Source organism: Poecilia latipinna, unplaced genomic scaffold (assembly GCF_001443285.1).
Source record: "Poecilia latipinna isolate Pla-1442-1.1 unplaced genomic scaffold, P_latipinna-1.0 Scaffold95, whole genome shotgun sequence".
NCBI classification, from domain to species: domain Eukaryota; kingdom Metazoa; phylum Chordata; class Actinopteri; order Cyprinodontiformes; family Poeciliidae; genus Poecilia; species Poecilia latipinna.
Window position 1 is genome coordinate 518,661 of NW_015112711.1, and position 25,956 is coordinate 544,616.

The 25,956-nt window shown below is 38.7% G+C and overlaps 3 protein-coding genes across 7 annotated transcripts in view; all 3 read left to right on the forward strand.

Moving 5' to 3' along the window:
- The window catches only part of LOC106942248 (solute carrier family 43 member 3-like), a 22,765-nt gene extending 1,528 nt beyond the window's left edge, over nucleotides 1–21,237 (forward strand). Inside the window, exons 2-14 of one of the 2 annotated variants that reach the window (XM_015025498.1) lie at nucleotides 13,121–13,416; nucleotides 13,498–13,627; nucleotides 14,764–14,810; nucleotides 14,904–14,980; nucleotides 15,763–15,855; nucleotides 15,949–16,088; nucleotides 16,452–16,561; nucleotides 16,686–16,829; nucleotides 17,614–17,721; nucleotides 18,216–18,402; nucleotides 19,275–19,398; nucleotides 19,486–19,618; nucleotides 20,056–21,237. In XM_015025498.1, coding sequence (XP_014880984.1) covers nucleotides 13,233–13,416; nucleotides 13,498–13,627; nucleotides 14,764–14,810; nucleotides 14,904–14,980; nucleotides 15,763–15,855; nucleotides 15,949–16,088; nucleotides 16,452–16,561; nucleotides 16,686–16,829; nucleotides 17,614–17,721; nucleotides 18,216–18,402; nucleotides 19,275–19,398; nucleotides 19,486–19,599 — 1,458 coding nt within the window. In that variant the 5' untranslated portion in view covers nucleotides 13,121–13,232 and the 3' untranslated portion in view covers nucleotides 19,600–19,618; nucleotides 20,056–21,237. Of the gene's footprint in view, nucleotides 1–13,120; nucleotides 13,417–13,497; nucleotides 13,628–14,763; nucleotides 14,811–14,903; nucleotides 14,981–15,762; nucleotides 15,856–15,948; nucleotides 16,089–16,451; nucleotides 16,562–16,685; nucleotides 16,830–17,613; nucleotides 17,722–18,215; nucleotides 18,403–19,274; nucleotides 19,399–19,485 lie in introns of both variants that reach the window. The other variant, XM_015025488.1, reaches the window with a different exon arrangement.
- Nucleotides 636–5,122, forward strand: LOC106941912 (dermatan-sulfate epimerase-like). The gene is made up of 3 exons (XM_015025066.1): nucleotides 636–1,565; nucleotides 4,834–5,041; nucleotides 5,113–5,122. The coding sequence occupies exons 1-3, from the start codon at nucleotides 1,373–1,375 to the stop codon at nucleotides 5,120–5,122; spliced, it is 411 nt and encodes a 136-aa protein (XP_014880552.1). The 5' UTR covers nucleotides 636–1,372.
- A 1,952-nt stretch (nucleotides 21,238–23,189) lies between the features above and the next one.
- The window catches only part of LOC106942227 (solute carrier family 43 member 3-like), an 11,952-nt gene continuing 9,185 nt past the window's right edge, over nucleotides 23,190–25,956 (forward strand). Inside the window, exons 1-5 of one of the 4 annotated variants that reach the window (XM_015025469.1) lie at nucleotides 23,190–23,314; nucleotides 23,666–23,868; nucleotides 24,042–24,171; nucleotides 24,988–25,034; nucleotides 25,113–25,189. In XM_015025469.1, the coding sequence (XP_014880955.1) occupies nucleotides 23,682–23,868; nucleotides 24,042–24,171; nucleotides 24,988–25,034; nucleotides 25,113–25,189 (441 nt within the window). In that variant the 5' untranslated portion in view covers nucleotides 23,190–23,314; nucleotides 23,666–23,681. The other 3 variants (XM_015025461.1, XM_015025477.1, XM_015025465.1) reach the window with 3 other exon arrangements.

Genomic DNA, 25,956 nt, shown 5'->3' on the forward strand with positions numbered 1-25,956 from the left:
ATGGCCGAGTCACGGTCCTCGTTCGGCGGATCTGAGTATTCCGCTTCATGGCTCTGTACTTTCGCCATTCCGGTACTCTTTTCTTTTGCGCCTTACTCTTCCTTATTCTTTTCTTTCTTAACCATATTTTCCATGGGTGTTCTATATTACTTTAAGAGAGAGTTTTCTTTATGTTCTACCGTTTTTACCTTTTACGCTAGTTTCAATCGTGTTCCGCAGAGCAGTCTTTTCTCCTTCCTTCTACAACATGGCGCCACCCGGAAGTCCTTTGTTTATATTTTTAATAGTGTAATTCTGTAAAGACAATATGTCTGGTGGTCCAGCTCTGATTCACATATCTTGCTAAATTGCGGGTTTGAATATTGCAATACTTTCCTATAACATAATAAACCTGCAGAAAGAAATTACTAATAAAATATCTTACATATGCATAGTTGTATGGTCTATGTAGAGATTTTTCTTAGCTTTGATTGTATATCTCACAATTTTGTTATCATTGTTTATTAAACTCTGAAAGCTGTGTGGCTTTGTTCATATTCTGTCCGAGAATGTGGTTAGATGTGCCCCTTTTTTTTTTGAGCACCTGCCCCTTTAGTGATCTCTGCACGGCCCTAAACAGATAAACCAATTATATAAAAGTGAATACCTATAAACTTCAGACTTGGTTGAAAAAATTAAAACTCACAAGTAGTACAACCAATTATAACTCACAGATTAGTTTCTTTGGCTATGGTTCAATGAAAAACTAGATCAAATTACAGCTCTTGGGTTTCTGTTTAAAGTCATGAACTGTTTGTGGCCCCCCTCTGGATGTTGGGAAATATTTCCCACAGATCTTGTCCAGGAAAAGGTTTACATTTTTACTTTGGAGTTTATCTATAGGTTGATTCAATAAGATATGAAAGTTGAGAAAGAGCCTGAAGGTTAAAACAAATGTGATTATTAGACTGGAAATTTATGAAAGACTTACTTAATTTTGGAACAAACTCTAAAGGTAGTTAAAATTGCACAGTTACAGCTGGCAGAAAAATGTAATATGAGTAGCATGCAGTGGAGAGAGAATGCCCCAGCCAGGGACCTAATCCTAGCAGCCCTTCTGCCCCCCGCCCCCCACCCTGCACTAAATATCTCTGAAACCCAGAAAAACAACAGTCAACAGTGTAGCTCTGTTTCACCCTCAAAGCTGAAACAGAACTGTGGTTAGGAGTAAAGGTTAGCTTAGTTGAAGGCTAGTTGTTTAATAGTCAATACAAATCTGATCTGATTGAAGAACTGTCACTATAACTACCGTTGAAACTCAGACATCCTGTTGTAATGCGTTCTAGGTTACCTTCAGGAAGCCTACCTGTGGACAAAGCAAGTTCTGTCCATCATGGAGAAGTCTATGGTCCTTCTGCAGGAAGTGACAGATGGTTCACTTTATGAGGGTGTGGCCTATGGGACCTACACCACCCGTTCCCTATTCCAGTACATGTTTCTGGTTCAGCGCCATTTTGCCATCGGCCACTTCAGCCATCCTTGGCTACTGAAGCACTTTGCCTTCCTCTACAGGACCATCCTACCAGGTAACTGGGTGAAAATCTTAAATAATTTTAGAATTTAATTTGTAACAATACACCCTGAGAAAAGTTTTCATGCTTCTAAAATGTCAGTGAAGATTTCATGTAATAGACCAACAAAACGTAGGGTATAGTTATATATATATATTTTTGGTAACAGAAATATGTGGATGTTATCTCTTTCAGTGCTGTAACAACTCATTTGTGGCATTTCTCCACCAGCATTCACATGCAAACATTGACATTTTGCTCAATCCTCTTTACAAAACAGTTCAATGTGATTGGTTGGAGAAGGTCTCTTCCCAAAGATTCTGAATTGGATTTATGTCTGGACTTTGGTTGAGCCATTTTAGCATATGGATATCATTTGATCTAAGCCATTTCTACAAGACTAAAACATCTAATGAGGTTGTCAGTATCACAGGAGCACCACAGGGACCTGTATTCTCACCATTCCTTTTCACTCTGCATGTGTTAGACTTTGTGTGTAAACGTTCTGTCATTTGCAGAAATTCTATGCGGTCCATGATGGTGAGCACAAAGAGCTGGTGGACTGCTTTGTGCAAGGGTCTGTAGTCTGCTCCTGGTCTGATTCACATTTGCATCTGAACTGCACCAGAGTTCACTTCAACTGAACTGAGACCTAGCTTTTTAGGTCTCAAGTCACACTCTTTCAGAGTAAACAAGCTTTTACTTTAATATTTATACATAAACAGTCACTTTGTGACTTTTCAAATAAAATAACCATGTTTATTAGTACAACATAAATAAAGATGTAAACAGTGACGAGTAATTATGCTCAAATTTGCATAAACAATTTCTTTAAATGCAAAATCAATATTCTCAAGAGTCGCAATAGTTTTACTCAAAAGAAAAAAGTATAGTGGAGTCAAACTATTCACATAAGTACAGAAAGCTACTCAAATTATTGTGTTCATTGGAGATAAAACTGTCTAATTCACAAATGCACAGGACAAGATTCACAAAGCCTGACGCCATTAGCTTGCAGAAGTGCTCGGTAGAACAGCTTACTCACTTATATCGCTAACTTGCACAATAACATTGCTTAAAATTAATAATCATAACATGAGTATAAATAGCTAGATGTGTTAAGACATATTTCACTTAACACTCTTTTGATGCTGCCAGAAGCCAGGCTGAGGTCTAAACTGTCTTGTGCTTCGACATGGCTACAGCGCTGTTGGAATGGGTTAATGTGATTGGCTGAAACATAGGTTACCCCAAAGTGGGGATCTGATCATATGATTGGCTGAAACAAGGAAGCTATCTGATTGGTTGGTGATCATCCAATCAGATAATTTATTAAAAAAAGACATTTGTGGATGGAGATGTCAAGGAGTCTCAAAATTCACACACAAATGCAACACAACTCACAGGCCAGAAGCAGTTTGCAAATCAAGAGATGTTTGTGTTTTCATCAAAAATGCAAGTGTGGATGTTGTTGTGTACATTTGTGAATTATGAGAGTTTTAGTTCCATAGTTTTCTAATGTACATCTCTGCACAGCAGCAACGTCTCCATTGCGTATTTAAACCAGCGCGAGCGTCTTAGCGCCCATGTTGTGTTTAAAGGCAACCTGACATGTTACATTATGACATGTTAATGTAACCAAAGAATAGAATTTATTGAACAAATAATCTTTTCAGGGGCCTTACCAAAAAAAAAAAAAAATGAAAAGCTAGCCAACAAAAAAAAAAAAAAAAAATTCATGTAGAGCTTTATTGTGTGTGTGTCTGGTTCATACGAAAAATAGATGAAAAAGATCTGGCTGGGATGGCAACACCATCCCAGTCAGATGACTGGCTGGGATGACTGCTAGGTCATCCCAGGCCCAGACTCGGCATCTGTGAACGACAGATGCTGAGTCATCTGTCGTTCACAGATGACCCAGCAGTCTCACGCTCTTCCTCCACAGGCAAACGTGCACCTCATCAATGTTTCTCTTGCTGACTTTTGTTCATAATACTGGCATTTTTAAACTCTGCAACAGGTCTGAAATTCTTAAGCCTGGGAATTTCCCTGGCATTCCCCTAGCAACTGTAATGGGCTCCATTTTAAAACAAAGTTTATTAGTCTTTATAACTCCATAAAATAATGAGCACCTCTTGATGAAAATTAAATATTTCACTTAACATGACTAACTTTCCTATCATGACTAGGAAACAGTCATTTTAACTCACAACACCCACCAAACAGAAGTTTGGTTTCTAAACCATTACTGCATTACAGTCGACTTAGCACATAAAAATTCTTATAAATTACATTACAAATCACCAATAATGCTCAGCTAGCAGGAAAACATTATATTATCAGGCACAAAGAAGTCAGGCGATATGGAGAAGGTAGGCAGAGTCTGGCATGTCTCAGCAACTCTGAAAATATGAAGCCCAGGAATTCCCCTAGTAACTGCAATTGAAAGGCTGCAGTAAAGTGATGTACTTAGCTCTTAAAGGGACACACTACCCATGAAATAAACACAATACAGAAAAGCAAATAAAATAGAATAAACAAATAAAGTGCAGCTGGGTTACATCAACAATGGAATCTGCTACTGTCAAACTTTTGAGTCTAGTTTTCAGGGTCTGCGTTAGGTCTGTGGAGAAATAGATTTCTGGTAAAATGCGCATTTCTTCTACTTTCTCTGTTGCTTATTACATTCATACTTTGTGAGAATGTGGTTTTTGTGTGTATTTATTAGTTAATTTAGTCCCTGTGCTAGCCCCTTATTGTTTCCGTCTATCTCTCGTTTTCCTGATAATCCCCTGTATATTTAGCCTCACCTGTTCTTTGTTTCCCTGCTGGATCCTGGTCATTGTCTTTTTGTCATTGTTGCATCTACCTGAATTTGTGTTCAGTCCTTGTTCCTCCCCTGTTCTGGCGTTTTGTTCCTTGAGAAACTACATTAAACACATTATTTCACTTTATATTCTGGGTCTGATCGCTGTCTCAATCCTCATCCACAAACTACTTCATGACATACTTGTTTCCCAGACAAATGATTGACTCTGATTACATGCTGTAGTTATTATTACTGGTTTCAAAGAAACCATGGTTTTTCTGAGGTAAATGCAAAGTACAGAATAGTGTGAACAAAATCATACTTGTGACCACAGACTGTGTATTTTCTAAGGAGCCCTTTGTAGATCACTGTGTAATCTACATATTCTTTAAAGAGATTTTTAAATGGACTTTTTTTCCACTTTGCCTTTTTGTTGTGCCTGAAGTTCTGTCTCTGTTTTAATCCTCCCACCAGGATTTCAGCGGACCGTGGCCATCGCAGATTCCAACTACAACTGGTTCTACGGGCCAGAGAGCCAACTGGTCTTCTTGGATCGCTATGTGTTGCGTAATGGCAGTGGGAATTGGCTGGCAGATCTGATTAATCAAAACAGGATTACAGAAGGGCCAGGCCAGGCTGGAAAGGGCCAGCGATGGTGCACTCTGCACACAGAGTTCATTTGGTGAGCTGCTGAATTTTGTTTTAGGGTTTACTGGTAGTGTGCCTTGCATGTCTATACTTTTCCTCTTTCAGGTACAGATAATGCCCATGCTTTAGAAACTGAGCACTACTGTTTGGAATAAATGCCTGTATGCATTTATTCCAAATAAATGCCTGTATGCATTTATTCCAAAATGCATAAAAGCATTCCAACTAAATCATTTCCAGCTCCTCATGAGGTGTTGGTAAACAGATGGACTTAAGTGTACCATTTTGTCATCTTTGGAGAAGTGGAGTCTTTCCTTTCACCGTTAACAAATACGGTGTTCTGCAAAACTGCTGAGTGATCCCTCATGTCTTAATGTTTCTTTTCGGTAGCTGCAAGATGAAATCTAAACTATTTGATCTGGAGCTCTTGAGGCTTCATGGAAGTTTTACATTTTACTTTTAGTTTTGGCTTCTTTCCAATAGATGGACCTTTTTTAGATGTTTGTATTAGAGTATCCTCTATTGGATGAGTGTTCTCTTTTTAAAGAACACACTGTACACAATCCATAATGTGAGAGATAATCTGCAACTCATTATCCTGCTTGTCCTGAAATTATTTTGTGATTCAATGTCATTTAGCTTTGCTCCTGTCTTTAACTCTACCAACCTCTAACCGGTTCAGTTTAGAGCTTTAAATCCTTGACTGAACAGAGTCATTTCAAATAGGGATGCACAATATGTTAACATTAATGGTCGGCAGTTGTCATGTTTTAACATCAGCCTCATAAGTAAAGTTGGGCTAACATAGTTAATGTTAGCCCAACTTTNGGGGGGGGGGGGAAATAGCTGGAAAAGTACTTTATAGAACACGTCTCCATTTCTTTTGGGATGTGTATGCTGCCTTTGCGTACACAAACAGAAAATCTTGCCCATTCCAATTGAAAAATAATCTCTTAAATTCAGTTGGATTGCAATGGAGGGGTTTAAAGATAAGGGATCTAATTAGATAGGCACTTTGACTTGGCCACTCTTTAAATTTTTATGCCATAATTCGAGAAGCACACATTTTCAGTCTGAAAGCAGGATTTCATTTCTTTTGTTCTCAAAACGTTTAATACTTGTACTTACATTTTCAGACGCTTGGAACAGAAAAGTACCGTTGCCTGGCAACCTCTCAGCCAATAGAATGAAAACGTTATAGTAGGTGCGTTTGTTTCTTTCTAGTGGGTGTGCCTGTGTGGCTACTATGGATTGTAGCAACCTGCGCTGCCCAGGATGGATAGATAAGATAAAATAAATTAAATTAGATATCATGTTGCGACTAAGTTCTAACACGGTTGGTTCTGTGAATCCATTTTCCTCGGTTGGATGAATAAACTCCTACCTAAGATCAGTTGGCTGTTGGTGATCAGTAGCAGCGCACTGCTGGCGGATATTTAGCGTAACACGAGGCAGAAAGCTGAGGTCGTTGTTTCCATGGTTGTTTCTCCTATACATCCAGTGGGCGGTGCAGGTTGCTGTTGCTAGAATCGATAGTAGCTACACAGACACACCCGAAACGCACCCAGCATAACACTTTAATTCTATTGGCTGAGAGGTTGCCAGGCGACGGTTCTTTTTCTTTTTGTTTTTTGTTCCAAGGCTAGCACAACATAATTCACAAGCGAGCAGCGAGGTTTGGAAGTGGAGCTTTGATCCAAGCAGAAACACGTTTTGAGCGCGGGGAGAAAGGTTTGAGAAAGCACAGTGAATATTTGAAAGAGTAGAAGTTGAGATGAAATTCTGTTTTCGAAACCATACCATATGCTTTGATATAGCTAAACAATTGTGGCTGTAGGTCTAGAGTTGTTCTCCTGGAAGATGAACATCTGTCACAGTCTCAGGACACTTGCAGACAAACTTTCTTCTAACCCGTGTTTAACTCTATCCTGTAAGCCTGACCAGCTTCCATGGCCCTCCTAAACAACAAATGGTGTGTTCAGGGTGGTGTATTGCGTAAGTTTGCACACCGGCTCCTGTCTAACCCTGTTTGATGTCAGGTCAATAATTTCCCACTAAATCAATCAGCTAAGCCCCCCCCCCCTTTTTTTTTTAGCTCACTTCAGTTTGGTCTCTAATACAAACAGAACTTAGTTTCACACAGACTGAAAATGGGAAACTTTAAATTAAACTTTCAGCCTCATTTCTATATTTAAAAAAAAATCTGTGATATACAGCACCTTCTTGTAATATGTCACTTTCACATGAATGTTAGAAAAAAAACAGAAGTAGAGGGTATGATGGAGAGTGACAGTCCCATGGTATTATTCTATTTTGGCTTTTCTTTCTGATAAAGCAAATGTATAAAAATATCTAGATGTTTTGAAGGAGTACAAGTTGCTGATAGTTGCATTTTTCCTGATTACACAATAGAGGGTAGAGAAGGGGGGCTTTGGTAGTTATGCAAACAGAACACATGTTTTCCATGACTTCTCAGAACAGGAGATTGATTTGATTTTAGTGGAACTATATTCTTTTGCTGTGAATTAACATTAAAAAGAAATAAATCCTTGCTATTTAACAATGCTTGGTTTGACTTATCCAAACTAAAAATTAAGTTTTAGAACCAAAAGTGGAGGTCCAGTTGGCTTACACAGCCTCAATTATTAAATGAAATGATTGAGGTGACACCAAGCCAGAACCAGTCGCAAATTAAGTGTTTGGCATTGCAGAGAGAACTTGGGTAATTTTTAATGGACACCACACATATACTCAATTCTGCGGCTCAATCCACAAATGCATTTCCATTATAAATGTGAGATAATTTAATGGGAAACAATCAGACGTGTGAGGAGTATATAATTTACTGCCAAGTGGCATTATTCTTATTTATCAGAACACCAAGAAGACTTGTTTTATTTTAGTTTGAGGTGAGAATGGACAGTAGTTACTTTTTTAAAATGTACTTTAAAAAACTGGAATCTGTGTAACTTGTCTGACTGTCTTTGTAGATTACAATAAAAAGATATTAGATGTGATCACCGGAGGATCTAATAAAATATTCGGCATGCTTTCACACTTTCCTTTAAATCAAACTAATATTAAACAACACAGTATGCACCGAGTGTTAAATTTACGGTCGCTATTATCACTGTTGTCTCTGTTGGCTTTAGCTGACCTTTCAGATCAATCATGTTACCGTCACCAGATCAAATTTCAGCTTGTTTTCTCCTGGACTTGGACGAAATGCACAAAGAAGTCAGAAAAACCTAAATATACTGTATGTGATCAGCTTGCAAAGAACAAGATTTTTCCAATGTTTACCACTGTGCGTTTCCTTTTTAAAATCCTGCCTGCACTTTGGGAATTTTCTTAGTTTGTTCATCAGAAAGGCAGACAGTGGTTTAATGTAAATAAATGTTTCTAAGTTCAGTAGCTGAAAAAGCATCTGAAGGCTCATCTTTATTTTCTGCTAACATTACTGATACCATAGTCCATTCTTGCTTTACTGTTAGTATGACGTTCTTCTCCTGGAACGCTGCATTTGCTTTATGTCAAACAGTTTTTCTCTCCTGGAGTCCAAATGATTCAGTACAAAGAACATTATGCCTGAAGTCCTGGTCTTTGTCTTTGCGCTTTCTGGCGAACATCGTTCTTAGAGAGTAAATGTTTATCCCTTGTAGTATAGATGGAAGCTAATTTTGTGCAGCGAGTAGGAGCCTACTGATGTTTTAGGGATTTTGGAAACTTCTTGTGGCATCTTGTCTGCTTTCTGGGTCAGATTGCTCAGACGGACATGCCTAAGAACCTTGCTTGTTGTTTTGAACCTCCTCCATTTGTACACAGTTTTTCAAGCAGTGGATTTGCTGATTTTTATCTATTTTTAGACCTTTCTGACTCACTTACCAAACCTGTTAGCTGCTACTGTTTTCTTTCTGAAGTGCCAAGTTAGCTCTTCACATATAAACCTCATGTTCACGCTCACTTCAGCAGCCAGCAACACACCAAACTAAATGTCTTAAATTTAAACCTCAGTCTATTGAGGAACAAAGAGGAACATCATGTGCATCTCACATGTAATTTTAGCTATCTTAAGGGGGAATAATGTTGAGATTTACAAAAATTATTATTATTAAAGGATTGTACAAAACGTTTTAAGCTTTAATTTTGTTTTAGGTTGTATTTATATTACTTGAACACAACCTTTTTTTCTTAGTGAAACCGATAAGACTTTCAGGGTTGCAGTTAGAAAGATTGAGGGTTTGTTTATGTATAATAAAAACCAATAGTAGTAACTTTGTTTGAACTATAGTGACTGAATTGTCATTCAGAGTACTGTCATGTGTTTTATGACTTACGATGACCATGTCTTCTTACGTTATCGACATCCACATGGTTTAGGAAGTGGTTTGCGTGCCAGAAGCTTGTCTTGTGACGAGGGGATCACTGCGGTCACTTATGCAAACATTATGGTATGATAGTATGATTTACAATCATGATTGACTTCTAAATGTTCTTCATCCTCCGAAATCCTGCTGATCCACAAACACAACAGCAAATTATTGAAACCTGAATTACAATGTAAATCATGCTTTGCTTGCTGAAGCAGTTCAGATTTAACTCCTTGAATGTGAATTCGTGTTGGTATTGTAATTCTGCATTTCTTCTCTGGACACATTTCAACCCAAAGACGCTGAAGAAATAAACTAATGTGCTAAATTTGGCTTTGCAGTCCTGTGTTCGAGTCCCGGCCTGCATGGAGCTTTCATATTTTCCCTGTGCATGAATGGCTTTCTCTGACACATGTTTCACAAACCCACATTTCTCTGATTACGTCCTCGCTTTTCTCTAATAACTTTCTAATGAGTCCACCTTCAAATTTGCAAACTGGTGAGGAAATGCATTTTTTAAAATATCCCTCCAAGGTTTCATGTGCAACATTTAAAATGTTTATATTTTTATCAGTTATGCCCCAGAGTGAAAGTTTTGTAATATTGTATCACATGCTGGAAGCTCTGGTACGATCTACTTTCTTCTGCTTTTGGGAGATTTTCACAATACCCAGAAAGATCACTGTGTTTCTGCTGAATAGACAGCAGATTTGTTTGTTTTCTGACCTCCAGCGAAGGGAAACATCAAATTTGCACCTGGACATTTATGATCACGCAAAAGATATTTTAACCTATTCGCACTTATTAAGCTTTTAAATATATTTTTCAAAATACAACAAAAATAATTATAGTACAGACTAACACTAAGTGCTGCATATGTGTAAATTGTATAGTTTATAAATTTTTCTCGCAAATAAAAATGTGAAAACCATGCACCCCTTCTTAGTCTTACCACTTTTCACATTGAGCAGACAACATCTTTGCAAAATATAGCGCCCGTCAAAACTTCTCACGACCTTGGATGTATTATTACTTGTATTGTTTTTGCAAAATAAATAAGTGATTGCATAAATATTCAACCTCTTTAAAGTGACTGACTTTTAAGGTCCAGCCAACTGGGGCCGGTAGTCTCACAATGAGTGGAATGGAAACCAAAAAAAACTAATTTTATTCTCGTGATTGATTTGTAAAAGCAAATAAAAATGAAAAAACATCCAATGTGGTAAATACTTTTAAGGTGCTGCAACTCGCATTCGGTCAGATTGAATGTAGAGCGAGTGTGAAAATCAAATTTCAAGTCGTCTCGATGGGATTCAAGTCTGAGTTTTGACTGGATCTTTTCGAAAACATGAATATTGTTTGATCTTAGTTTCCGTTGTGTCTCTGGCTGCTTCAGGTTGTTTTCCTGTTGGAAGGTGAGCCTGCGCCCCAGTCTTAAGTCCTCTGCAGAGTCTACCAATTTGTTTTCCTGGATTGCCCTGAAGTTAACTTCACATATTTTTCCGACAAACATGATTGTGCCACTGCCAGGTTTTACTGTAGAGGATGGATGTCGCATTCTGAACTTTTCTCCAAGAGGTTCTTGTCTTTTTCATAGAACAACAGGATTTATACTGAGGCAAATCCCATTTACTAAATAGGTGAATACTTTTGGGACTGATTGTTCCCTCCACCGTTGGGAGAAATCGCTCTCAAGGGAAAAGGCTTGATGGCCTGTGTGTGTAGATAGAGCTTGCCATCTGTCTTTGCTGTTTAACTTTTCACATTCTTGTTTTCCTAAATAAAAGGCCTGCTCTAGCATAGAGAGGGCAGAACACTCAGTGAAAGGCTCGGAGGAGCACTTTGCTGAAACTTCTCCTTTTGCAAACGTTTTGGCCATAAAACGTTTTGGCCACAGAAACACTTCTGTGGTTCTTCTATGTAGGTTTGGAAATTACCTATCATATAAACTGGTAAAGGTTTCATTGATTGAGGCGTTTTAAGCATTGTAGTGTCAGTAATTTTAATTTCCTTTCATTGCACTTCAGAATGAAAGTGCAATGAAAGGACTTTCATTCTGACTTCAAATAAATGATAATTTTGCTCATTTATTTCTGAGCAAAATGATCGGAATGGACGATATTCTGGAAGTCACATTGTCTCAAATTTTTAATTCTTTTGTTGAACTTTTCTCCATTCCTTGTCTTGTTTTATTTGTTGATTGCAGATTAAAACCTTCTCATTGCTGATAACCAAATGTCTCCATCTTGCAGAGTTTTCATCTCTTGAACCAGATGTTGTTGAGGCAGACTTGTACCTTTGAGAACATATCCTTGCATTATTCAGCATTGTGATCTGGTCTGAACTCACAGCCGGTTTTTATGGTAGTTTTATTTAGCGTTGGCTTCTCCTTTCTCACAGGATCAAACTTCTCAAATTTCACGTCAAGTACTTACATGATTTAATTCTTTCCTGCTCTTTAAAGCTGGGACATTACTCTGACACACTGGTCATAGTTTGGGCTTAGAGTTAGTATTTGCAAATGCAAATAGAAATTTAAATACTTGAAGCAACTCCGGCGCACATGTTCTCTCACCTGATAACGAACACGTGCTTGTAAAGCTACAGAGTATTTTGTAGGAGAGTAATTGTAGCGGCTAAAATCCTATATTTTAGGCTACTGGTGATTGTTGTTGAAAGGCGTTGGTTTTACGTGCGCTCAATTGAGATTCATGATGCCGATCTTCCGTTTGACATAAAATAAAGTCATTTATTTTCAGTACAATGTCCATTGTCTTACTGTTTTCCTTAAGATCCACATAAATTCGACATACATCCAAACCAAGCACAGTAGAAAACTGTTTGCCTCTACCTATTAACAACACCTGAACAGAACCATGGTTGACCTTAAATAACCCATCCCCCATCAGACACTCAGAACTCAATATTAAATACGCCCCCTGGTGGCGATAAACACCAAAAAGGATAAATGGCTCCTACAGTAATAGAAAAGCATTGGTATTCACACTTTAATGTTTACTGTGGGTCAGCCTCCAGCAGCCATTATTTTCCAGTGAAGTGAGTGACTTGGCTAAACCTGCACAGTCACTTTCCATGGCAGCATCCCTGTCTCCAGCCTCTCTTGTAGCTTCTGTGGCTCTGCGGTGTGGCCAGCCAGGAACGCAGGAGTGTATTATCACAGTAGTTAGTAGCCTGAGGATGAGGAGGGCTTTCTCTGCTGCAGAGCCGTGAGCCGCTGGAAAAGGGGGGACAAAAAAACATTTGGGAGGTACGTACAGGGTAAAAAGAGGAACTGACCTGCATAAAAGCAGCAGTAGTAGCCGGAGTTTAACAGTCGAGATCCTTCAGGGAGACAGATTTCAGTTGCTGCAAACAGAGAAAGGTGTGGCTGTTTTTTTTGTTTGTTTTTTTTAAAGGATATTGCCTTACTTTTAGGAAAAAAAAGTGTGTATTTCATCACTTCTTTGTGCTTAATTTAAGTGATTTGCTCTGTTTTTTGTTGTCTTTTTTTCCCCTGACGTCGACTTTAGCACAAGAAAATGACTGGAGGTTGCCTATTAAAATATTTATAACAGATATTTTCTTTTCCAGCTGTGATGATAATCATAATCTTCCATTCAAACATCAGCACAGAATAGTTTTTGGTCCTGACAAAACGGGAAGTGATGTGTAACCTTTATTCTCTCTGATGAAACTAACTGGTTGAAGACATTGCCTTCTCTTGTCATTTTTTTTTTTGCTAGGTTCAGAGTGCTGAGGCTGAAACCTTGTGGGAGGAAGTGCATGTTGACACAAAGGCCGGTGAACATGTCCTTGTGAGTTTTTCTGCTGCCGAGTGTTTTTTTGTGAGTGACCATGCAGGAACCACAGAACAAGTCAGTCCGACACTGGCTCACCTTTGCCACAGGCCTGGTAGAGTGTCTGTGCTTCGCCGGAGCTGTGTTTGGATGGGCTTCTCTTGTTTTTGTCCTCAAAGAGGAACGTTACTTCAGCTCTCTGTGTGTCAACGCCACAGGACTCAACGGCACGCAAACTCTGGGTGAGTTTTATCTGCTCTGGATTGAAAGTTTCATTTTGAGCACTAATTGTTGATATATATCTGTCTCTGTTTTGGCTGCAGACTGCAGCGCACAGGATGAACAGTTCTCGCTCGTTTTCACCATCGCTTCTTTTATGAACAACTTTCTGACGCTGCCCAATGGTTTTCTGTTTGATCGATTTGGTACCACAGTGGCTCGACTCTATGGAATGTGAGTAAAAATATCAAATATGAAGGAGCCAAAGATGAACAGCGCTTTAAAAATCAGTTTTAGACGGTAAATTACAAATAATCTGTTGGTTTGTACGCACAAAAACTGTAGCGCACAAAGTGACTAAATCATTTTGTGTAGATTTGTGACCAAGACTTCAGTGGGTGTAAACAATGCCGGAGAATACCCTTTGATTTCCTAAAAATTCAAAGGGTATATATGTCAAAGTGCCACAAATTGGCCAACATTGAACATTAAATATAGTGAACAAGAAGTTATAAATAGCTTTTAACTCTTTTTGTTCTTTTTCTTTGTTTTTTAAAGCACTGTGGAGACGCAGTAGTGTTTTCATGTGCTTCATATGCTCCCACACTCTTTTAACTTGTGTTTGCAATACGTCGACCTCTGAGTGCAAAACTAGTAACTTTAACCTATTGTTGATGTGGTTCAGTGCAATGAGGTGGCAAACATTGAAACTCAACAAATGTTAGTGTGATTACTGTAAGAAAGTTCCACCTGCAGCTTTCCTCATTTCACTGACAGGTGTCAGGATTCAGGTTTCACTCTGCATCATTACTGACTTGTTCAAATAAACTCATAATAAATATAATACATGCAATTTCTGCTTACCAAACTTCAACCAAAAGTGTCCAGATCGTAGAAAGAGAAACCCTGGACAAAGGAAATCTGGGTTGGGAGAAAGTCAAGATGGTGTGGTAATTTTAAGTTTTATATTTTCAGCATACCTTTTGTAAGCCTCTAATTTATCATCTCTAATAAATCAGCACAAAGCTGCTGATTTATTATGTCCACATCCATTGGTGTGGCCTGATACTTAGTCAACACATGTTTCCAATGAAAAAGGGAGGAGAAAAAATAAAGACCAAAGGAATGTAAATATCAACGGGTCAAATGGTGACGAGGATGAAGTGTGCTTAGCGCAATCCAAGAGTAGGAAATTAAAGTCTGCTGGAAGCAAATTAATCTGCATGAGAATCATCGTTTGCTTTGAATTTCACAGCGTTCCAGTTTTCCAAGCTTAAAATGTAATTTTTTTTTAATCCAAGTTGTTTCTCATCATGGTGTGAGCTGCGTCTTTGAATCCAAAAAACAACATTTTTCTGTCTCACTTTCAGATTCCTTTACACCATGGGCACCTTGATGGTGGGTTTCTCCTCATCAGGTAAAAAAAAAAAAAAAAATTAACAGTTTTCTAACAAATTAATAACCGCAAATTAGAAAAGTTTGTGATATCGGTTTATTTATCCTCTGTCAGCTCTGGCCTACCTGCTCTTCCCGGCTCTTTCTTTTCTGGCTGTTGGAGGAATCCTGTTTCTCATGACAAATATGCAGGTAATGTTCATGACAAACCAGGAGCGGCTGATTTGCTGCTCTGTAAAAGTACTAAGTTTGCGTTGTTGTCCTAGGGTTTGGACATAAAACTATTGTTCATCTTTAGGGAGATAAGGCTAATATAAATAACATGGAGGTTAGAAGCTAATGATAAATCATGTGATTCCTTTCTGGATCAAAACCCCGATCTGCAGATCTTTATCTAAAATGATTTATTTCTGATGGACTTTGAGGAGGAAATCTGCATTTCAGAATATAAATAGTTATTTACGCGCACATTTAGCTCATCCTGCTACTTTCTATGTAAAATTAGTCTCAATGGGTCGTGCAGTACTTTGCATATATTGCATCACTTAAAACAGCAGGACAATACTTGCACTTGTGATTGAAAGTAGGACCTAAACATCGTTAAGTGTTTTTTGTTGTTAAAGGGACTGAAGAGCTGCTTGTGGCTTCAGGTTGTAGACATCTGAACAAAAAACAGTGACATTAGTCAGGAACTGCTTTTTAATTCATCTATGACCCACTTTGTGAGGAAACACTGTTGCAAAAGACTTTATGTGACAAAGATTGTTGATGCCTGCATACCAGCGCTTCCGTAGTAGAAAAAAAAAAAAAGAAGTTCCTGTTTTTTCAGGCTGCTTCACATCTTTCATCCAATTCATGATGTTGTGCAGCAGGAGCACAAATCTCCTTAGGAAAGAAAAACCTGGTGAAACTCTACTTGTTTCACAGAGGTCCGCTCTGTAACGCAACAATAATCTGCTTTATGTCTCTTGAAGGTTGGAAACCTGTTTGGCTCCCGTCGTTCCACCATCATCACGCTCTACAACGGGGCGTTTGATTCTTCCTCAGCGCTCTTCCTCGTCATCAAGGTGAGATTAATTAGATTTCTTAAAATTTTTAATTTTTTATTAACACATATATGTGCCACTAATATTCTCTGTCACGTCTCTTTTTCTCTGCAGCTGTTGCATGAGTCTGGCGTCTCTCTCCGCGCTGCCTTCCTCTTTCTATCGGCCTGCAGCGTCGTCCACGTCCTCAGGACGTTCTTCCTGCTCCCCAGAAACTTTATTCCTTACCCGCTGCCGGATCGCTACACTTACGGGTACGAATAGGCTGCTGTAATCATCTTTAAAAATTCTATGAAAGAAACAAGAAAATGGGAGTCAGCAACGTGCAAATATAGTACTTTGTAAATATCCCCTTGAACTTTATCAGGTTTTGTCTCACTTATTCACCCACCTTGAGGTTGTTTGTGGTAGAACGATAGAAGTATTTTGTTGCAGGTTTCTGTTATTTATGCACATGTAGACGGTAAACAAGAAAAAACATATTTTCTTGTTTTTTAGAACAAGAAAATATGTTTGAGATGTAATGTGAGAAAATATCTGTTTCTCTGAATCAGCTATTTCAAAGAATTCATGAAAACTCGAGTCTTTTTCTCTAATCTCTCCCACATCCTCCGCAGGGTCTCTTGTGGTAAATCGGTGACTGCGAGCGCAGAGGTGGCAGCAAATGGTGATGTGCTTCCAGCAACTGAAGGAACGCCTCTCAAAAGGGACGCTCCCGTCAACCAAGGTCCAGCATTTAACAAAGCAAAATGAAGAATATTATTTACACATCTCTTTTATCAGGTGCAGATTTATTTATTTTTGTTGTTTTACTGCGTTTAGTAACTTTGTGCCTCTTTTTGCCCCCTCAGAGAAGACTTTCCGAGAGTGCTTGCTGTCCAGGTTCTTTATGTGGCACCTGCTCTGGCTGTCGGTGATGCAGCTCAGGCACTACCTGTTCATCGGCACGCTTAACCCCATGCTGCAGAGGCTGACCGGAGGAGAGCCCTTACTGGGTAAACACGTCGCTGTCTCAGTGTCAGATCCAAACGTTTGGACTGTGATACATACAGAAGTTATGTTTTTCCAGTTCACTCTGTATTATTGCGTATAGGTCTGCAAATGCATTTTCAGATCCAAATATAGATTTATATTGTCTTATTTTGTTAATAATGGGTCTTCCCAAGAAAACTGTGCATCAACCATTTATTTTAAAGATGCATTTCTGCGGACGACGTACATTTTCTGGACTTGAACGCATAAAATTGAAAAACTGTGCAGCAGGTTCCTTGAAGGAGATAATAGATTTAAATCCAACAGAAACCGAAGGACGTACGAAATTGTGAAAAATAACTGTAGTCTGATTTTCACTACTCTAAACGGTGCATAAACGTATGTGCTGATATTTGAGAAAACCTCAGTGAACAGATATGCAGTTATCAAGACAAATGAGATCAGAAATACTTTAGGATGCCAAAGAGTCTCTACCGAATACCAGGATTATCTCCTAGAGAATACGTTACAGGATATGATAAGTGTGGAAAAGTCTTAGATAGGTCAATAGTTCTCGATTTAAGAATGCAAAACTTGGATCTTTGTATTTCCAGCATCACAGAAAACCAAGCCACAGCTAATGACATTGAAATAGAAGAAGAAAAGTCAACAAAATCCAACATTTACATCACTGCCAAAACTGATGGCAAATTTTTCCAATGCATTCTGGGTATTTGTTACGTCAGACGGCTGGTGTGTTAAACATGTACATTTAACCATGTTGCTTCTACTCGTGCATCTGTGCAGTGAGCCGATACACCAACGCCTTTGCCATCACCCAGCTGTGTGGAGTGCTGTGCGCTCCCTGGAACGGCCTCATCATGGACCGGCACAAAGGCAAACCGCGAGCTGAGGGTGAGACGCAGTGAAAAAATGTATCTAATTAAGATGAAAATATGTCAGCAACGACATTTTCCAAAAAGTAAAGGAGACTATTTACTTGTCAAATCAACAAGTTGATGTTTTCTGAATAATTTCTAAAATGACATAGATCTGTATTGATGATGTATGAAGTTGATTTTAAAACTATTTAATTCACACAAATTTTAGGATCGCACCTGACAAGAGCAATAACTGAAACAAAACGCATGGAGACAAATAAAAACATCAGTTACTTGTTTGTGGTTTAAAAATAAATGATTTCGGTCATAAAATTTCTGCTTGCCTCTTAGTTATTGGAGGAAAAAAAATGCTGTTTATTCATATAATCTAAGGGATTGTTAATATTGTATTTAAACTTCTCTCTTCACTGCACTGTCTGCCTGTTTATGCTGCAACAGCAGGAGGCCAGAAATGACAAAATGGAGTCACTAAGCTTCACAGGAGGATCTATATTTGTCTGTTTATAGGGGAGACGGAACAGGAAGCCGACCTGCGGGCGACTGTGCTTTCTTTATTCCTGACGGCGCTGCAGTGTGTCTTGTTCTCTCTGTGCGCCTCCACGCCTTACCTCCCGCTTCAGTACTTCACCTTCATCCTGCAGGTGCTGAACCGCTCCTTCCTCTACGGCGGAAACGCAGCCTTCATCAGCGTGGCGTGAGTACGGACGCATTTGCAGGAATTGCCAGGGTGCTGAGACTTAATTTAAAGTCCTTTTGTGTAATTTGACAGTGAACGCACAAACATTTCGTAGTTTATGATTGTCTTTTTGTTTTTGGTGACACGAAGAAACTGAAATGTTTTGGGTTTGTTTATTACTGTTTTTGATGCCAAAAGAATGATACACTATGTAAAATGCGTATATTTAGCATACCTCTCCATTCATAGAATTTAAAAGTTTATTTATTTCAGTGGCTCATAAATGAAACACATTATACGGACTAATTACTCACAGGCTCGTGTTTTGAAGCTTTTATTCTGGCAAAAGTGATGATTTTCCACTTATAACTGAAACATTACATCAAACCTATAAAAAACATTTTTTACTACAGCAATGAGGATTTAATGGGAAAATATGTTCAATACCTTAAAGTTTAAATGTTATTTTTATTCTGACAGCCGGCTCGTTTATCGGTATCCAAATCCAATTTTTGTTCAGTTTATTTAAACTGCAGAAATTCAAAACAAACGTAATCTCAAACCATTTTATAAAAAGACAGTTTCACTCCTGGTTATATAGAAACCGATTCTGTCCCAAACACGTCGTCATGTTTAGGTTAAATAGCAAACAGCACAGTTCAATCTGAAATACAGCTGTTGTCAGTTGATGATGTAATCCAGATTGTTTCAAGCTTGTCTAAGGAAGTCCAGCTGATTGCATTAAGGTGTCAGTTTACAGGAATCCCTCCTGCTGATCAAGCTTTTGGTCTCAGAGCTCTGTTAGGTTCCTCCTGAAATATATTTGGTGCTGGCTTTGTCGTGTTTAATTGATCATGCATGTTTACGGCTAATTTGTTGCATCTTTGTAGGTTTCCATCTTGCCACTTCGGGAAGCTGTACGGTCTGGTCATGGCTCTGTCTGCAGTGTTTTCTCTGCTGCAGTATCCCTGCTTTGCTCTGGTGAAAGGACCTCTGGGTGGAGATCCTTTATACGTGAGCACAGTTTTCATCTGTATCGGCTGTATGTTAATTCAGCTGTGAACCCTCCTCTCATGGCCTCCCCTCTTCACGTGTGTGCAGGTGAACGTCGGCCTGACGCTGCTCAGCGTGGTAGCCTTCATACATCCCGTCTACGTCTACATGCACTGTCGAAATCTCGCCTCTGAGAGAGCAAGGAGCAAAGCCTCGTCTTAAAGAGCGCAAAACCAGGATGGTGATTTGTGTTTAAAGCTTTCCGCCTTGGTGGTTGACTACCATTTCCTGACTAGAAACTAGAAGAACTTTATTTTCAGTAAATTTTGTGATGATTTTACAGTTTCACCTTAAGCCAGAGTTCTTTTTATAGATAGTCCTAAGTGTCCCACAGAGGATCTGTAAAGGCATAAAATTACAAATCCTCACAGTCAATCGAGTTGTGCCGATCTGAAATCTCAGGAGCAAACGGTTAATTCCAGACCAAAGTCTCATCTAAAAAATCTGTGTATAATACAGGGCTTATATTTTATCCACACACTCAACCTGTTAGAGCCTTTATGATCATTTTTCACTACCTACTCTAGCAGCATTTAGATATGTGATGTCACAGTTGAGGGACAGAAAGCATGCATAAAGCCTTTTCATGTAGATAAATAACTTGCTGTCCTCTTCTAGGATAAAAACAACCTTTTCACAGATGGCATTTGAATTAAAACCTGCCGTCCATGAATGCAGGTAGTGAAAAATGATCCATGAATGCAGTGTTATGTTCCTCTACACTCTGGGATAATGAAATTGAACTAAATAAATAAATACAACTAAGGAAAATGTCGAGCTTTGGCGCAGCAGGTTTTTTGTCACAAATTCAACATCAAACCTGCATAAATAAATCAGGAATAACGTGGAATGACAATCTTGCCGGTAACGTCTTGTTTTTGCATTTCAAACAAATTCACATACATGCAAAGATGCATGTATACAAGTAGAGACGCCCTGTCAGATCAAGAAAAAAGGGATTTTAAATTAAGAGGGAGAAGGAAGTTTTACTAAAAAAGTGAACGTTTGTTTCTCTTCTTTATCTTTTGCAAGTTTCGCTTCATTCTAACAACTTTTTTATGTGTTTACTGTCGTCTGATGCTTGAAGTAACTATTTTTTTCCTTTTTGCACAGATATTCTGCGTAGGTCAGTCATTGTTTTTCTGCGCAAGTCAGTCATACGTTTTACTTAAACAAATTTGTTGTATGTTTGTTGTTTGATCCCTAATATGTGACATTTATTGCTAAAAGTGAAACGGCACAAAGCTTATTTTTATTAAGAAACAGACTAAGGACCATTGCAGTGACCTTAATAACAAAGAGTTCAGTATAAAAGTTACTCAGTAGAGATTTGAACTGCTTCATCAGAGAGGAAACATCTCTGCCCTCTGCTGGCTGCACTTCAGATGTATTTCCTTCTGACCAGAAAAAAAGTTTATTTTTACTATGTTGAAGTCGCTTTGTTGTCATTATTTCAGTGTTTTATATTAAACATAGAGACATATAGACATACTGTGTTAAAACATGTAGAGGATCAAAAAGGGACATTTTATATTCTGAGGGAAAATGCCAAGCTAAAGCTGATCAGTATTTTTTTTAAATGATATATTAATATTGATATAACATTGCTGAACAAAATGTAGCTTTTGATTAAATGTGTGATGAAGGGAATTCATGTTCTTCACCTTCTGCTGCTTTTGTTAAGCTGAGGTCAACTGCCACCTACAGGTTGTGAAAAAAAGTGCAATTGTACCATTGTTTTCATGGAATGTGACTGATGGACACGGTCTACGTACAAAAATAAAAACCTGATACATTTCAGTTCTCAGTATGTTTGTTTTGCTGAGTTAATCTGAGAGTTTTCCAAAAATGCATTTAACTTTGATAAATGTGCAACTGGATTATTCTTCCATTTCAGAAGGAGGAATTGTAAAGTATTGAAGCTCCAATATTGACTGACAATCTCCTTAGGCCACTTAACTTCTTTTTTTTTTTAATGGATGCTATCTATTTTGTGAAGAACATTAGTCCCTCCTGCAGAAAGTCATCCTTTAACTTGTTACTGTCGTCCTTGTACTTCTCAGTTAAATGATGTTCTCAGGTTTACAAGCTGCCATATTTTCTTTCCGTTTGAAAATATGGTCGGTTTGGTCAAACGCCAAAATTTTAGTTTCATCAGACCACAGCATAGCTCTGGTTGTGTGATGTTTTTAGAAAAATGGCTTCTTTGAAACTGAGTGGCCTGTCAGACTTTAACATTCAGAGGTTCCTCACAAAGTCAGAACTCAAAGTCTAACATTGCTGCCACCATTATACAGCATATTTATTCTTGGATTATTTACCTGCAATGACACTTAAAGTTCTGATAGTCATCGAAAGCATAAAATACAAGCAAATACTTGACAAATAATGGTTTGTTTAATGAACAGAGCAGTTAGCTGGTCGCTGAGCACAACTATTATCTAATGCTGCTGGGTTTCCAACTCGCAACTGAAACACTAGAAAGTTAGGTGTGATATCAATGCATCAATCAAATAGACTGACTTGTTTTTAACTGTACATAAAAAAACAGAAATATGTTTCTGCTGAAAAATAGAGATAAAGGAAAATGGAATCTGAGTTTTTACGTCTGAAATAAATTTACCAAAATTAAACTGGAAACAAAGATGAAGAATCAGAAGAATTTGTGGTCTAATAAATGAAGTGTGTCAGTGCAATCAGTTTTCAAAAGAAAAAACAGAAGTAATGGGGGGGGGGGAAGGCAAAATGCTGTGGATTCAAACACACCATGAAAAGGAAAGTTGCACAGGCAGGTTTCTGGCTCCAGAGGGAGCTGGACAAGAGCTGATAAACTGTTCAGAATGTATTTATTTATTTTTTTTTTACATTTTCTGGCAGTTTTACACTTTAAAGTGATAAATCTCAAATGCAGAGATATTATGAATTGCAAAAATGTGAGATTTGCAGCCACTTCAGAGGAAAGAGGAAGTCACAACAGAAAGGTTTAGATAAATTTACACTGTTAAAGTGATTCTCATGAAGCATTTTGTAAAACAGATGTTTGATAAATCATTTAATTAAAGGCACAGTGGCAAGACAAACAGCATCAGGCTCCTTGATTTATGATGGGACTTGTATTATTTTTGCTAACCAATATAACTCAAACATATTTTTAATTTCTTTGCACTCTTTCTGTTCTGCTCTCAGGCCTGCTCAAGCTACGCCTTCGGGGTTAAAGCGGCCATTCAGACATAAACATATTAACTTGGTTTGAGAAGATGTTAATCAATAATCCCACTGACATTCAGGCTCATTTTCATTTCAGTCACGTTCCATCTTGTGGTGTTTCCCAGTATAGGTTAATGTTTGTGCCTCCTAACCGTTTCATCATTTCACATGCTTGGCTTCAACCCTTCATTTGACATACCAAAGCTCTTCTTCTTCACTCTAATTCAAATGGATCAAATTCTTGTCAACACAGTCAACGTTTCACTGTCACATTTTAAATACTGATGAGACCTATCAGTGTTTCCATCTGCCTGTATATCCATAGTGTCTCCATCACATGACGCTGTGACAGAAGCTGCCCATCCAGACCTTGCAGCGTCCGCATCAGTCGCCCACGTCTTATGGCTTCTTTGGTTTGGCTGTGTGACTTTAAACAGGAAAGATTATTCTACACAGAGACTAACACCCCGAGGATGAGGCTTTTTCAGAGGGAGGGAGAAGAAGAAGACTGCAGAAAAAGAGAAAGAGGGAGGAAACTGTGAGGAAGAGGAGGGAAGAACTCCTAAAGGAGGAGAGCGTGACCCGAGAAAGAATCTGTTCTTCCTGAAAGTATGTAGGGAGGCAATCTTGACCTGAGGCAACACTCTCAGAAAACTGCAACTTGACGAAGGTTGGTTTGTTTTTGCAGGTTTTCATGTGTTTGCAATGCAAAATGGTTACTTCTGCATATATCTGTGACTTTAATTGTTAGTTTTTGTCGCTGAAATGTGTTTCTGCAGCGTTCCCTGCAGGCTCACAGCAGATATTTTCTGTTCTATCTCATGATATTGCTTTCAGCGTTTCATCTGCTGAGCTTCTTCGTCATCTGTGCCATAAACTTGTTCAAACCTTTTTTCTCTTTAAGGAAACCAGAAAAGTAAAAACATTTTCTCTTGTCTTGGTTGCTAGGAGGCAGGCGCAGAAACTAAAACTGCTTGTGTGAATGAGTTTGTGAGTTTTTTGTTGTTGTTGCTGCTGATAGTTGTATCTGAGTGAGCATGCAGGTGTTGGAGAACAAGTTGTCGGTGCGACACTGCCTCACCTTCGTTACGGGCCTGGTGGAGTGTCTGTGCTTCGCCGGCGCCGTGTTCGGATGGGCTTCTCTTGCCTTTGTCCTCAAGGTTGACGGCTACTTCAGCTCTCTGTGCTTTAACACAACAGGAGTCAATGACACTCAGATATTAGGTCAGCTTGATGTTTCCGCTGCTGCTGGTTTATTCGTCACAATTTACTCAATTTTAAAGCTTTAACTGTAAATATTGCTGCATCCTTTTCAAAATTATTACATAACCTGTTTATCAATTATGCATCTAAATGCGCCGCTGTCTTATTTGTGTCTTTCTCTGCTTTACCAACAGACTGCAGTGCACAAGATGAGCAGCTTTCACTTATTTTCACCATCACCTCCTTTATGAACAACTTCCTCATGCTGCTCAATGGCTTCCTTTTTGATCACTTTGGTACCACAGTGGCTCGACTGTTGGCAACGTGAGTAAAATTGTGTTCATAAGCCACAGTTATATGCATTTCTTTGCTGCATGCTCCTGTAAAACTTTCACTCATGTAGAGACTTACAGTGCCTACCTTTAGTCAACTGGGATTTTATCAAAAAGTCTCAGTTTAAATACAGATGTTCTGGTTTGTTGGAAACCTTTGTGCACATCAGTCTGAAAACATCATGGGGAAGCAAGATGTTGGGAAGCTGCACAAACTTGCTATGAAAATATGTGGAGCTAAAGTCAGGGTACTTCTAAGAAAAAAAAAAAAACTGCAGAAGACTTTAGGGTTTTGTTGACATGACAGCCATCAGTTTGTTCTCTTCACTAACCCGATCTCTGGAGCAGATTCACGCTGCTGAAAGACAGCAATCTTCAACTTTACGGCAAAACTCAAATTCATTTAGATTCAAGTCCGTTTGCCATGCAGCGCAATGTCGATGTGAAGTTGGAAAACGTCGGGGCAAACAACACAAAGCATGAGATTGTTCATAATACTTCATAGCAACCTGAACATGTGAGAAAATATCAGATTCTGGTTTGCACAGAACATATTCTTCTTTGTTTCTGATAAATACGTTGACAAAAACAAATTAAATGTCCACTCAGCTGATCAGACTGTTGGTTGCAGCTGGATCAAAACGTCACAAATCTTTTCTTCTGTTGTGTCATTTCCCCTCAAAAACTTTCCGACAAGGACAAGAGATGATGTCGGTGATCCGGTTGAAAAAGGAAGAAAAATGATAATAGATCTTGAAAGATCTGCTTTATTTTTTATTCATTCTAAGACATTCCTGTCTCTTGACAGATTTCTTTACACCACTGGCTCCCTGATGGTGGCGCTCTCTTCACCAGGTGAGAAACAATAATGATTTCTACCAGCTTAAAAAAGCTGCTGCGTCTCTTTCTTATCTTCTTCTCCTTTCCCACCAGCTCTTCCTTTCCTGCTCTTCCCAGCTCTCCCCCTTTTGGCTGTGGGAGGCATTTTATTTCTGATCACAAACATGCAGGTACGTTGGGTTTCCCACATGACTGTCAGCACAATTTATTTTTTCTTGAAAGATCAGGAATGACTGTGCAGCAGTTCAGGCTGTGAGTGAAGCTTTTGTTGCTTGAATGACGTCTTTTAACTCTGTGAAAATGTTAGGCGCATTTGTTTGCCTGAAAGTCAGATGAGAGGACTTGAGCTGTAACTTTTTTAGAGGTTTTTAGTGGAAGAGCTTCATTCGCAGGCGAAACAGACGTTGGCAGTCCCACGACTTTCTGGCTGCAGGGGTGATGAGTGCAAATCAGGACAATGCACAGATGCACAGACTAAAACACTTTCCAGACTTTGAAGAGTGCTTAGAATACATTATTAACTCAAAATGCCTTGCAGTGTTGTGCATATTTACTATAGCAGCTCCATAAAGGCTAAAGATAAAATAATCTACTTTTCATTTTAGGAAAAGGTGCAACTTAAAGTCCTTCCTCTGACTCATCTTTTTAAACATCTTTTCTGGGGTGTCTAAAATAGTATTATTGTCAGTAAATGATCCCCTAAAGGAGGCCAGAGAGAAAACACATGACAAGGAACCACTTATTAACTTCTCCATGACCCACTTTCCAAAGAAATGCTCGTCTTTGGGTAATTTTCTGGCTGATTTTGTGATATCGGGCTTATGATCTTGTGTAGATTGACCACCAGTTGCCTCAGGAAGAATTCATGCTTAGCAGTGTTGTGTTCAAGACCACACCCCCCCTCCACCCCCATTTTGAAACTGTTTGTGATTTGTCC

Coding starts and splice junctions, on each gene's coding strand:
- LOC106941912 (XM_015025066.1), top strand. CDS start 1,373: ATGGAGAAGTCTATGGTCCTTCTGCAGGAAGTGACAGATGGTTCACTT. Junction 1,566..4,833: donor CTACAGGACCATCCTACCAG/GTAACTGGGTGA, acceptor TCCTCCCACCAG/GATTTCAGCGGACCGTGGCC.